This window comes from Cryptomeria japonica, chromosome 2 (genome assembly GCF_030272615.1).
Source record: "Cryptomeria japonica chromosome 2, Sugi_1.0, whole genome shotgun sequence".
NCBI classification, from domain to species: Eukaryota; Viridiplantae; Streptophyta; class Pinopsida; order Cupressales; family Cupressaceae; genus Cryptomeria; species Cryptomeria japonica.
The window spans coordinates 663,177,046-663,192,137 of NC_081406.1; the positions used below are offsets into that span (position 1 = coordinate 663,177,046).

General features: G+C 35.1%; 1 protein-coding gene across 1 annotated transcript; it reads right to left on the reverse strand.

The window, feature by feature from the left end:
* Nucleotides 1-11,720: 11,720 nt before the first annotated feature.
* LOC131061639 (protein SENSITIVE TO PROTON RHIZOTOXICITY 2-like) lies at nucleotides 11,721-12,569 on the reverse strand. The gene has a single exon (XM_057995432.2). The coding sequence runs from the start codon at nucleotides 12,567-12,569 to the stop codon at nucleotides 11,721-11,723; it is 849 nt and encodes a 282-aa protein (XP_057851415.2).
* Between the last annotated feature and the right edge of the window lie 2,523 nt (nucleotides 12,570-15,092).

Consider the following 15,092-nt stretch of genomic DNA (forward strand, 5'->3'; position numbering starts at 1 on the left):
CAGGAAAATTTGTCAAATAGTGTCATGCGCTAGGGAACAGTTTCTACGTGCTAGGACAGGAAGCACAAGCGCTAAACACTAGGCTAGAAGCGCTAAACTGTTTGGCGGATGCGCTAGAATATCTCTTAGACACGCTAATCTTAGTTTCCCGCGTACCTGCAAAAGTCTTCAAATTCAAAAAATGATAGGTTATTGGGGTTCGTGCCCCACGGTGGGCGCCAGAAATGTATGTGGGAAAAATGGATTAATAAAACTAAATATGTGAAAAATTACGATAAATATCAATCCACACACACACAGAGGACTTCTTGATGCAAGCTATGGAGTAACGATGCGTTACTCAGCTTCCCAAGGAGGGTCCCATGGTTCTCTATCTCACAATGTCCCTCAAACCAATGTTTTGCTCTCAGATTACTAAGCAAAATGGCTTAGGGATGGCAAATATGAGAACGAGAGAGATTTTTAATTGATTTTAGTATGAGATGAATGTTAAGCTATATATGATACTAAAATGCAATAAACTAAATAATAAGATGACAGGGTTAGTATGAATACTATCCTAGCATATTATATTTAATCTATGATTGAACTAAAATGATAAAGAACTTATTCTAAACATGCATATTCATGATTAATTCTGATCTAAAGAGAGGCTAAATGATAAGCATATATAAAATGAAAGCTTGAAACAATTTGAGCATAAGTGTGATGCTTCAAATTTGAAAGATGATTGTTAAGAATGGAAGAATGAGAGCTCTATTTATAGCACAAACAGGGCAATGGATGGTCAAGATTGAAAGGTTTAATCAAGGGCCAGGTTTGAAAGTTGGGGATCCATGTGCACAATTGGCACCAATGAAATGGTGACAAATGTCAACACAGGATTGGGTTGAAAGAAGAGGTTGGAGGCATTAAAGGCCTGAGAAGACCTCATGGTTATCTAAAGGCTAAGGGTCAATTCTAAGTTAGGTTTACCCAATGAATTAAGATCTAATCCAAGGATAAACCTTTGTGCAAATGATTAAGAGATAATCATGGTCAAAGCATTAATGACCTGATGAGACCCTTGGGTTGGGTAGAGGTTGAGTCAAAACAAATGTTTTAACCATGTGGGAGGGTTTGAAATAACCATTAATGGTTATTGGAGACTTTGGGGATTAAGTGGTTGAGGGTTGGAAGCCTTCAATGGTTTTTAAAGACTTTGGGGGTTTTGGTGGTTGAAGGTTGAAAACCTTCAATGGTTATCCAAGACTTTGGGCCATTTGAGAAGTGAACTCCCTTTGCTTAGGGATGTGACAAAGTTTAGAGGGGGTTTAGGTTAATTAGAATAGGTTAGAATATTCTAGAAGGGTTTAGGAAGGGGTTTTGGGTTTTTGCAAGTGGATGGGGATTTATAGGATTTAATTGAATTATTTGATTTTCATTCAATTTGGTTGTAATTAAATAAATTTGATTTATTCAATTTAGGATAACTATTTAATTAAATTTGAATTTAATTAAAAGTGGATAGGGGAATTTAATTGAATAAAATGATTTATTCATTAAATGGTATAGTGAATTTAATCAAGTGTTTTTACTTAATTAAATAGAAGAATATGGATAATTTAATTAAATTGGATTTAATTAAATAGGGAAATGAACATAAAATATTCATTTAGGAATATGGTCATTTTTATACGTCTACAGTATGGCTTTTTCTTCATACCTTTCTTCATCTGATCCATCTTTGATAGCCACATAAACTACTTCCTCTATATCAGTTTCATCCGATTTATCATCATTGGATTCCTCATCGGCTATTAAGCATGACTTTCTATCTCTTCTTTTGAAGTCTCGGTATCCTCTATAATAATTATCTTTCTGTCTGTCATCTCGGTAATCTCTCTTTTCAGTAGAATCTATGTCAGGATAGTTAGAAGCCATATGTCCTATCTTATCACAATTGAAACATTTCAAAGGTAGTTTTCCTTTATACTTACCTTTGCCTCTCGGTAACCTTTTGGCTAATAGTGCTTCAAACTCTTCTTGCTTTTTGATTTCCACAATATCCAACTTTGTTGCATGCATACACTCTAACAAGGATACTATGTCATTTGGTCTCATAGAAGGTGGAACCACTATCTTTTTCAAGGCCTATTGGAATATCTCATTGTATTTAGATAAATTTTGAACCAATTCCCAAAGGGAGACATGAGATGGATAACACAAATCTTCTCAAAAACATCATACATCTTTCCAAATTTTAGAGTAATCTATGAAGTGTAGAAGGAAGCATAGGTTGAGAAGCATGAACAAATGCTATAGGATTAGGCTAATTATTATTTCTTGTGTTATACATGATTAAAAAAAATTTATAATGACGTTGTTGTGACACTTGGCGATTCCTCCTACTACTTTCAGTGAATTATTTTGTAAAGTTTAAGTAGTAATTAAGAGGTCTAGTTGAATTCTTAACACCTTTAACAATAATCACTGGTTTAATTTAAGGTTGAGGAACATCAGGATGTAGATGCACAATAATCTTAGGTTTTTTAGGTTCTTTCTTATAATGAGTAACATGTATCATATTAATTAACCTTTGAAAAAGTGATGGTTTATGAGATGTAGGGGATGATTCAATAGATATGAAGTTTTCAAGGGCTTCATCTAACATACCAAAGTCATCACTACTAAATCTCATCAAATGCATGAAAACATTATAAAAAGAGATCCATCATGTTTAGATAAGCTTACATTCTCCAAGATATGTATTGAAAAAGGATGTGTTTATTTAAAGTTTTCGTTTTATGATTGAAGAAAACAAAACCTTGTTTTAATCAATGTATTTTTTTGATATAAACTAATAAAACATTAATTCACTTAAGCAATTAAGAAAAGACCATGAAAGACATAAATAATGCATTTAAGTCATAGTTTATGGTTTTCAAAATCAAAACATATATAAAAGACTTTAGACTTACCAAAATGTTTGATATAAAAAAGAGATTGATTAATCTAGCTAGTAACATACCTAGAATCAACCTCTTTTCCTTAAAATATTGGAATATTAATGGACCAAAGATGTTATGCTTGACTAACTATAATCGAAGAGAGTCAAGAAACTTGGGTTCTATTAATTTATTGCATAAAACAGAGATTGAGTGATTTATATGTGAGCTAACTAGGTCTATAAGCATGCACAAATGAAAACATAAAATGCTGAAACAAAATTATACACACACAAAAAACAAAAAAAAATGACAAATATGAAAGCAAGACACATAGATGAACTTGTGATAGGAAGAAAATATTGAAAGTGTTTTACATGGTTGGAATGTTCCCTAGTCTAGAGGGTGTTTGAATACAAAAATAGCTTGTATGTTGGATCAATGGAGTCATAATTCCTATCTCTCAAAGTTTCTACCATAATATGCAAGAATACAGTGTTGGACACACCTATCCTGGTCTTTTCTCATGAATGTTTTCTGTCAATCTCTATCTTTATAGAATCGATCTTCTTGTACATTTAGGCTATCATAAAATTCTAGATCTAAACCTGCACAAGCACAAAGAGAGGAAAATTGGTTTTTGCCATATAGGGGCTTGCCTTAGTCAATCCCTTGTTTTGGTGTTTCCACCTCCATGATTATTAAATTATAAATAAGAAAATTGAGTTTTAATATGGAATAGGACACATCTCCTTGAGTTGGGGGTAATTTCAAGGCTCAATATTACCCTAAAGTTGTCTAGGAAAGTGGCAACTAGATGAAGTTCTATGGAGAGTATGAATTGGATTCACAATTAAGGAGTAAAATTTATGACACTAAAAATTGAAAACTCATTGATCCAAACATATTTTAGAAATAGAATTACAACCATTATATAATAGATATATTATTATGTATTGAGGATAAATAAGATAATCATATTAATACATTACGATTATTGCAAAATAATTTAAACCTTAAGAAATAATATTGTATGAGTTTATCTACGATATATAAATAATGACTAGTGATTCTTTTTTGGGTTGCTCACTGGATATCCTTATAAAAACTTTCCTTTCATTGTATGGTTTGTAAAGGATATATTTTTTAATGAAATTAATCTAACATGATATAGAAATAGTTGAAAATGACACAAAAAATTGATGTTATAGATGCTCTCTCTTATTGTGTAAAGTAGGCTTGGAGTCAATAGATATATAATTCATCCCACTCATATGAGTGAAAAATGAACATCTTTGTAAATAATTTTTTACAATAGTTTAATAATAAATTATTCTCATTATCCACTTACAATGATGATGAGAAAAATTCTAAATATTTTCTGATCCGAATTATGGATTCAGATGACAACACCTGAGTGAGAACCTGTGGTATTGTAAATTCTGTTACAAGAACCAGAAATCATAGAATTGAAGCAAGCCAAAAAGTAATATATTTCATTCAAAAACCCAACATATAGAAGTTCATGAGATTCCAAGAGTCACAAAAAACCTCTTGAGAATCGAAGTCCAACAGTCACATTTGTTCATTACATAATAAAATCTAAAAACTATGAATTTTCAAAAAACTTTATGAAATTTATCCTAACTTCAACTAGACATAACGTTCTGCTCGGGACTCAAAATTATGAGTCGTTGATCTCATTGGAAAGGTCTCCAAGAGTTGTAGACACTAGTTTGAAAGAGCATACGCCAACTATGCTCTTTTTTGCCACTTTCAAGGGCTAAAAATGCCCTTAAGACCTTCAAAAATGCAAATTACTAACATATAGACAATCTAAAGTAAAAAAAAAATATAATTCAAATTTTCTTCTGATCATTACTTCCCCCTTGGAAAGCAATGGGCCCCATTGCATCAACACATTGAATGAGATGAGGAAAACGTTCTTGAAGCTGCTCTTTGGTAAACCACTTTCCTTGTTGAGCAATCTGCCCTGCTCGAACCACTTTGTACAATAAAATCTGCTGTTGTTTGAGTGTTTTCACCATGGTATCCACAATCTGATCGCATTGGAATGGGGTAGCTGCATTTGGATTCGATTCTGTAGTGGAGAATGTTTCTGCCACATCTACAACATCTAATAGTGGAGGAAAATATGGCTTCAAGAGTTCCACATTGAAGATTGGATGAAGACCCATAAATGGAGGTAAATTAAGCTCAAAAGCATTATCACCAACTTGCTTGATGATGGTGTATGGCCCATAACGCAGAGGATGAAGCTTCCTATTGGCAGCCTGCAATCGTTCCTTCTGGATATGCAACCAGACCTTGTTCCCAACTTGAAAATTATCAGGAGTACGATGATCATCATGTCTCTCCTTATACTTCTTATTGGTGTGTTCCAAAATTTCATGAATTTTTTGTTGTAGATGATGAATTCTATCAATGAATTGGGCTACCTTATCTTCCTCCTTACCAACATGTGGAACCCGATCAGGTTGAATAAGTGGTATGGCAACGTCCATGGGTGCAAGTGGTTGATAACCAAGGAAAACCTCAAATGGGTTGTGGCTAGTTGAATTGTGAATTGCCTTGTTGTAGCTATGTTGAACATATGAAAGACTTTCATCCCATGTGCGGGGATGTTTGAGTGGTACATTCGTAGGATGTGTATGATCATCTGATTCACTACCTCTGTTTGGCCATCTGTTTGAGGGTGGAAAGTAGTAGACTTTGTCAAATTTGTGTCCATGTTTTCCCATAGTGTAGACCAAAACTTACTAAGAAACCTGTTGTCTCTATTTGAGATAATGGTATTCAGCAGACCAAAATGAACCCAAATGTATTCAAAGAATACCTTTGCAGTGTCCTTTGCAGAAATGGTTTTTTACATGCCACTATTACTGCCATTTTCGAGAACCTATCTACCACTACATACACACAATCATGGCCTCTTTTGGTGGTAGGAAGACCAGACATAAAGTCCATAGAAACTGAGTGCCAAGGTTTTTCAAGAACAGGAAGTGGTGAGTACAACCCAAGTTTACAATTGGCAGGCTTAGCAATAGCACATGCAGTACAAGCTTGAATATATGAAATAACATCATTCCATAATTTTGGCCAATAGAAATACTTCTGGAGTATAGAAGTAGTCTTATCTATACCAAAGTGACCAACAACCTTACTATAGTGAGCTTCCCATATCAACTTTTTGTGTTCTGCATTGGGCACATAGATTTGGCCAAGGTGACAAAGCATTCCATCCTGCAAATAGAAATCATTCACTTAGTGTCCCTTCACTAATTGATTATAAACATATGCAAATTCAACATCATTCTCATACAATCAAGCCCAGGCTTCAGTTTGATGACCACATGAGTTCAAAACCATACTTATGGCTGCAATTGGAGGCCTGCTCAAATAGTCTGCTACTTTGATAGTACTTCCCTTCTTGAGGCGAATATTGAGGTAAAATTATTGAAGATATGCTGACCATTGTTGATGTCGATCATTTTGCAACTTCCCTTGTGTTTGTAAAAATTGAAAGGGTTTGTGATCTATGTGGATGACAGTCTCCTTACCCAGAATGTAATGTTTCGATTTTTTACAGGCTTGAACAATAGCATATAGTTCCTTGTCATAAGTAGCATATTGAGGCATTGTATCAGAAAAGGTCTGACTGTGATATGCAACTAGATGACCATGCTGCATGAGGACTACCCCTAGAGCATATTTCGAGGCATCTGTTTGTATTTCAAATGACTGTTGTAGGTCAGGAAGAGATAAAACTAGTGTAGAAAATAACCTTCATGTTAGCCCCTCGAATGCTTCTTGCTGAGCACTTGTCCATTTTAAATTTTCTTCTGTCCCCCCCCTCATTGACTGATTTAGAGGCCAAGATAGATGGGAAAATCCCAACACAAATCTGCGATAAAAGTTTGCCAACCCGAGGAAATTTTGTAACTCTATGAGATTTCTAGGAGACGGCCAGTCCTTAATCACCTGTATCTTCTTTGGATCAACATGGACACCCTCACTATCAATAACATATCCTAAGTATCTGATACTTTGCATACCAAAGGAGCACTTTTCTTTGTTTGCATAAAGCCCATGTTCTTGTAAGGTTGAGAGAAATTTTTCCACATGTTGCAAATGTTCCTCCCAAGTTTTGCTGAAGATGAGTATGTCATCCAGATATACCACCACGAAGGAATCAATGAATTGTCTAAGTATATCATTCATCATTCTCATGAATGTCATTGGGGCATTAGTTAGACCAAAAGGCATCACTAGCCATTCAAACAATCCCTCTTTAGATTTGAACACTGTCTTCCACACATCTACTGATTCAATTGGTACTTGATGGTACCTTGATTTCAAATCAATTTTGGTAAAGAATCAGGTCCCTCTAAGCTGGTCCAAGAGGTCATCTATCCGGGGAAGTGGATACCTATTTTTGCCTAAAATTTTATTCAAGGCCCTATAGTCAATACAAAGTCTCCAGGTTCTATCCTTTTTCTTTGCTAGAACAATGGGGCTGCCACAGGGTGATGCACTTGGACGAATATGTCCCTTCTCAATCAATTCTTGTATTTTCCTCTTAATCTCATTATTCTCTAATACTAACCTACGGTAGATTGGTTCATTAGGTAATGGAGTTCCTGGTATCAAATCAATAGCATGTCTCACTTGGTAGTGTGTAGGTACCCCAGTTGGTAACTTAAATAGATTGTCAGATTTCATCAAAATTTGATCCATTGATTTTTTCTGCAGTGTTGTGGTGTTTGTGATGGTGTGGGAATTATAAACAAATTTCCTTTCTTCTTCAGAATGAATCATCAATAAAATGAATGTTCCCATTTTGGCAACTAACCTCTTACATTGCTTGGCACTAATCAAAGAGGTAGTGTATGTAGGGCTTACCTCTGGTATTTGGTATTTCTGCTCATGTAATCTGATGGTCATGCTGTGAGGCCTGGACTCATAAACACCATGTTGCTGGTACATATATGGTTGTCCCAATAGAACATCACAAACATCTAAGGGAGCCACATCACAAATTACCTCATCTTTGAAAGGCTTTATGGAGTGTGAAAGACGACACTGCTGGTGCACCTGGATATCTCTTCCTTGACTAACCCATCCCATTGAATAGGGTTGCAGGTGGGTTGTTGTTTTTAGATTCAGTCTCTTCACAGTCTTCACTGATATTAGGTTCTTTTGACTTTCGCTATCAACAATAAAGTGCAGGGCTTTTCCTCCGACCCACATTTGTGAATGGAAAAATCTCTCCTCATCCTCCCGAGACAATATCCTTGTAGTAGCCACCGTGGCATATGGATCAGCCTCAATGACCTATTCATGATTTCCTTTTGTGCATGTTTCTACCACCTTAGATTTTTCCTTGTCTTCATGTGTCTCCATCATTAAGCTTTTGATGGTTTTGCAATATTTTGTATTATGCGAGGGACTCTTATGGAATTCACACCACATACCATTTTCTTGTGTCTTCTTCATACTCCATGTCTTTTTTGTGGGTGAATTGGGAGAGGGTTCCTTAGAGGTTTGTTTCCATGTAGTTTTGCCACCTTCACTCTTCCATTTGTTGTTTGTGAAATCATCTCTCCTTCCTTTCTATTTGAATTTCTCCTCAATTTTGGTAGCAAATTTATATGCACTAGGTAAAGTCTCTATGTTCAGGAATTCCATTTCGGTTTGGATGTACCTGTGGAGTCCACTCTAATATTTCAAAACTCGGTGCTTCTCAAAATCTTTGATGCCAAGCTTTGCTGTTAAGGCATGAAACATATTAGTATATTCCTAAATAGTTTGGTCCTTCTTTTGTCGAAGCAATTGCCACTGCATATATTTTTGTTCATATGTATCAATAGGAAAATATTCTTCCTTTACGTGCTCCATGAATTCTCCCTATGTGGGTTTTTGATAAAAAATAAAAGTGCTGCCATTTTCTGCTGCCTTGGATGCTAACTTTGCTTCCCACGAATCTTTCACATGGTTTTTAGCTTTGAGGAGAGTGAAAGTTATCTTCTCTTCATTTGAGAACTGATTGACAGAGAAATATCTTTCCAGTTTTGAAACCCAATCATCAACAACATCTGCATCGATCTTTCCTTGGAATGTGGGTATATCAAAATTCACTTGTACCTTGAATGGCGTATGCCCTGTGAATGGTGGGTTTGCTTGTGACCCATGACTTTCCAGCATTTGCTTGAACTACTCCATCATTTCTTCATGTTGCTTTGCAAGTGTATCTTCAACTAATGTTTTAATGTCATCGTTTGTCTGCAAATTAGCCATCTGCGATCGTGTACGTCTCAAAGGAAGGTAGTATGAAGGATTCCTTGTTTCCAAGCCCAATCTTTGATATGTTGATTGCGTGTGATATGACATACAGGAGCAAACTTGCTCTGATACCATTGATCCGAATTATGGATTCGGATGACAACACTTGAGTGAGAACTTGCGGTATTGTAAATTCTGTTACAAGAGCCAGAAATCATAGAATTGAAGCAAGCCAAAAAGTAATCTATTTCATTGGAAAACCCAACATATAGAAGTTCATGAGATTCCAAGAGTCACAAAAAACTTCTTGAGAATCAAAGTCCAACAGTCACATTTGTTCATTACATAATAAAATCTAAAAACTATGAAATTTTCAAAAAAAACTATATGAAATTTTATCCTAACTTCAACTAGACATAACTTTCTACTTGGGACTCAAAATTACGAGCCGTTGATCTCGTTGGAAAGGTCTCCAAGAGTTGTAGACACGAATTTGAAAGAAAGAGCATAATGCTCTTTTCGCCACTTTCAAGAGCTAAAAATGCCCTTAAGACCTTCAAAAATACAAATTACTAACATATAGACAAACTAAAGTAAAAAAAAAAATATAATTCAAATTTTCTTTTGATCATTTTCTCTCTTGAACTACTTCTATACATTATAAACATTATTATAATTTTTTTTTTGCAATAGTTTAATAATAAGCTATTCTCATTATCCACTTACTTACATTGGTGATGAGAAAAAATTGAAAGTTTACTTGCATGAAAATTATTTCTAGTGAGATTAGTCTTTCTAATTAAACTTCCGTTGATAATAATTTAGAAGTATTTAAGGATGAATCTACAATTTTCACATGTCAATATCTATTTGGTACATAATTTGTTGGTTTCTATTTCTTAACTCCTTGCACTTTCTTGTTAAGACCTCTTTAAATGGATTTATTATTTCCTATATATTCTATTGGAATGCTTATCTTCTAGAAGATTCTTCATGGATGATTAAAGACAGTGGAAAATCTACGGGTCACCATAATTTCAAATCTAGCTATAATTTAGACAAGAATTTGAAGAACAAGATACAAAGCTACAATTTAGAAAAGATGTAAATTCTTTTTCTATTAGAAAAATATCAAAACATATTCTTTCCTTATTTAGATATGAAAATATTTTCTTTATAATTATAAGGTTAGTTAATTCATGTATCAAACAAACGTTTGTATGAATTGGTGGATGTTCATATGAGATTGGTAAATGTATAGATATATTTTGATTTTTGAGTGTAAATTAATATGAATGAAAAGAAGATTCCAATTACTATATGGATTGTTTTTTGAATGTTAAAAAATATCAATTAAAATGTGCAGATGTTAATATATACTAGACCAAAAAATCTTATAAAAAGAGTTTAATAATATAACATGAATGCATGTAATAAGATATACTTAAATTATATTCTTATATTTGATGTTGTTGCTACCATTAGTCTTTAACAAATCCACATATGAACTTGTTTAAAATAATTATATATTATAAAATACATTAATGTAAAATAAAATATAATGATTAGAAGATGTTGATAGCATTAGGAACCAAATAAATAAGATCTAATGATTCCACAATATGAACTTGACAAAAAAAATTTCAATGTAAGTGACAAACTTGATATTACACTTACTAATCTTTGCCAATGTCATCTTTCAAAAATATTCTATGATTACAAAATAATTTTAATAATAACTTAGATCATAATTTTAGTCTTCTAAAAAGGTGTCATTTTCTGATAAAGTTTTAAGCTTATATCAAGATGGACAGGAAAAATGTGCCCCCATGTAGTTGGCCATCCCATTGGGCCTTTTCATGGGTGGTTGTGCTGGTTTTTTGTGTTTTTTGTGCTTTGTTCCTGGTTTTGATCTTGCTGGTGTTTTAGTTTTTGTGCTGATTATCTGGTGTCACTGATTTTTTGCTATGTTTTAGTGGAAGGTTTTTGACTGGCTGCCATCCCTGATGGACCTGGCTTCAGGATTTTGTAATGATACAAATCTATCCCACATTTATTAATCAAAACAAATTAAATTATAAATTCAATATATATTTGGAAAGTATTAATGATCATATATTTATTTCTAAATAATCTATCCTATATAAGTCAAACCTCAAACTCCACACAAAAATTACAAATACAACACATAAATGATTACAAGCCTGAAGGGTGAAAGAAAAACTATGAGGAGATGCTCATGATAATAGCATTATCTGAAAAACAAAGTGGTGGGCCTGAATTATCTGCTAAAGAAAGAAACAAATCAGCCTACAGTAGTTTAGGGTTTGAGACAGTAAATCCATTCTCCATCTTCTCATACCGATGTTCAACTCGCTGTACGCTGTTCAATCGTGCATCCATTATTGCTACTACAACTTGAGCACGCGGTGGGCATAGTGTTAAACTAGATGAGTTTTCTGCTGGCAAAATATTAAAGTTCTGAGCTAACTATCCCGGTGGTTTATCATTGCCCGTGGAGTTCTCCCCATTGAGAGCAGAAACAGCAGGAGCAGGAGGAACAGGCTTATGGCCATGGCACCCTAATCCCAAATGGCGAAGCAGCTTGTTCCTCGTTGAAAAGCTGAGGCTGCACGAACACTGCCATTTACTATGCCCACACTTGTTTCCGTGGGTTTTCAGATCTCCCAAGAAAGAAAACTCCTTTCCACAGTTGTTGCAGGCATAGATCCTAGCGCAGTGGGTTCTTCTGTAATGGTTTCTCAGGGATGCCATGGATTTCAAGTGCTTGAAATTCGGATGACGCCTGTTGTGTGTGCAGCCTTGGAAGGGGCACGAATAGAATGACTTTTGGTCCTTGGGCTTGCTAGATGTTAGGGTTTTCTTGCTTTTGTATTCCTCACCGTGGGACCGCATGTGGATTCGCACGTTCCCGTCTCGCCTGAACTCTTTCCCACAGATGCTACACAAATGGGTGTGCTCTGCAAGAATATCAGCCTCCTCCATTTCTACAATTTCTTCCCCGCCTGGAAAACTCAAACTTTGATGACATTGTGAGAAGATCGAAGAAGATGTGACGATCTCATGGCAGATTATGGAGTTGGGTTGTTCCTGTACATCGTGGCTTTCGCTTTGTAAGAATCGCTTCACTTCCTCGGCTTTCTCCCCAAGCCAAGAAAGCTCAGCACTCAGAGCAAACAGATTCGTTTCCCCTTCATTGCCATCTTCCAACCCAAATTTATCGTCATCGTTACAACACACGGGTTTCCAAGATTTATCACCATCGTCACTCAAATTCTCATTTCTAATTGTTTCCTTCACGATGTTTCCAATTTCCATAACTTCATGAATTGTTCAGAGCCCAGTCACTAAAATCTGTGAAATTTCTAGAGACCACAAGCTGAGATTATAGTTTAGGATCCAATTATAGGAGAAGATTCCATGGTTGAGCGACCTCAATTATGAGGCTAATTATTATAATATGATTTAACAATAAAATATATTGTTCATATTATTTAAATGGAAATCTATTAATAGATATATCATAAAGGGTCACTTAATATCATTTAATTGACAGTTTTAGTTTAACTAAAAATTTAGAAATCTGTAGAACTATTCATCTCTTAAACATTTAATTTTGTATGAAATAGAAGTCAATCTAATCTATTGTACATATAATTATATAGCAAAATGTTATGTCATTACTATCACATAATAAAATATTATCTCAATTTGTACAATGTAATTACCTACTTTACTTAGCCCAACAAAATTTGACCACTTTTTTTTTTTTTTTTGTTTACTTTAATCATTTGTGTTTGATTCAATCGCATACTCTGGGCATCCATCCATTGGGATTAGGCATCTGTCCATATGGAGCAGAAGGTTTCATCTATCCAATACAGGATAGGCATCTACCCATATGGAGTAGGCATCTACCCATACGGGGTTGGCATCTATCCAATTGGGATAGGAGGTGCTCTGGCCAGAGACTTAGACTCATCGGGACCATTCGGGTCTTGAGTCACTCACTAAGTACTACACTCTTCTAATAGGAGTGCACCGAGGTCGCTGTCCTTAGGAGAAATTAAAATAACATAATACAAGCTTGAATTCTGCCTCGGAATTTGGCTTAAAGCCTCAGAAAGTCAAGCAAATCAATACGAGATTCCTTTTGAGTATGCATTGAATTACTTTTTCCTTTTTATTATACTTATCTTTCAAATTAGGATTCTACTCAATCCTCCTTCTTACCAAACCTAGACCCCACCCATGAACGCCTGAGTACTAGGGACAACTCCGTCCCAAGACTGCCTACATACCCATTTTGGCATGGGATTAAGGCATAAATTATGTAGTTCTGTTTTCTACTCTATGGTTTGTTGTAAACTGATTAGTGGGTACGCAACCCTTTCTAGGGTCAATGTCCTAGACAATTTCTCTGCGGTTGCTACCCATGGTGGTAGCACTTAAGAAAAGGCTTAAGGTGGCCTATTGCTCGTGGCCTAAACAATTAGATCCTAATACTTATCATAAGCATCACCCTTGACCCAATTGTCAATCATCAACAACTCTTCAAGATTAAATCAATTTCATAAAAGCATTTCACTTAATCAACCCTAAAGGGGGTTTACTATGGTTTAACTCAACGAATATAAAAATCATTTAAGAATTATCTTATTAGATTATCTATTCAAGGGGGATTACCTGTTGATATGTGGTGACTGATTAGCAAAGTACTGTACACTCAGTACGTATCCTCGTTGGGGTCTGGGGTCAGGGCGGGCCTCAGGAAAGCAGGCGAAGCCCGCTGTGAGGGTTCAAGGGCGACAGCCCCCGAGAAATTTTTTTTTGTCATTTTTTGTTGATGAAAAATGACATTGTAATAAAACCCTAAAAAGGCCGACTTTGTTTGTTGCCCTAAAAATGCATGTTATAAGCGGTTGGGATGCTTAAGGCATTGTAAGGTTGATGTACTACTTTTGCTGGATAATAAGAAAGATTGGATGGTTGTGTATGGTTGATGTAACCCATTCTGGGTGAACCACATTAAATCTCTGTGTTATCTATGTTCTATTTTATTTCTTTATCTTTTGTATTTAAATCTGCATATAATTGTTAGTTCATATTTGCTTCGGATCTGCTACAAACCCTAACAATTGGTATCAGAGCAAGGTTTTCTATAAATTAGCAGGACTTTCAGATTTGAGTGGGAGGAATGGAGGATTCCAAATTCAAGGTCGAAAAGTTTAATGGCCAGAATTATCAGTTATGAAAAATGCAGATGGAGGATTACCTGTATCAAAAGGATTTGTGGCGGCTGTTGGAAGAAAAGGCAAAGAAAGTGACCACAATGTCAGATGAAGAGTGGGACATTTTAGATAGAAAGGCACTAGGATCCATTCGATTGTGCCTTGCACCATCTGTAGCATTCAATATAATAGAAGAAAAAATGACTGTAGATTTGATGGCGACATTGGCTAAGTTGTATGAGAAACCCTCATCTTCGAATAAGGTATTTCTTATGAAGTGTTTGTTTAATTTGAAAATGAGTGAGGGAGGACTTGTAGCGGAGAACTTAAATGAATTTAATACAATTACAAGTCAATTGTCTTTGATAAAAATTACCTTTGCAGAAGAGGTTAGGGCTCTCTTGATTTTATGTTCTTTGCTAGAAAGATGGAATAGCTTGGTTATGGCTATAAGTAACTCTGTCTCTGGTAAAAATAATTTGGTATTTGATAATATTATTGGTGTTATCCTAAGCGAGGAAATGCGAAGGAAAAGCACAGGTGAGACTCCAACATCATCAAGTAGTGTTTTGAATGTGGAGAACAGAGGAAGATGAAAGGAAAGAGGAAA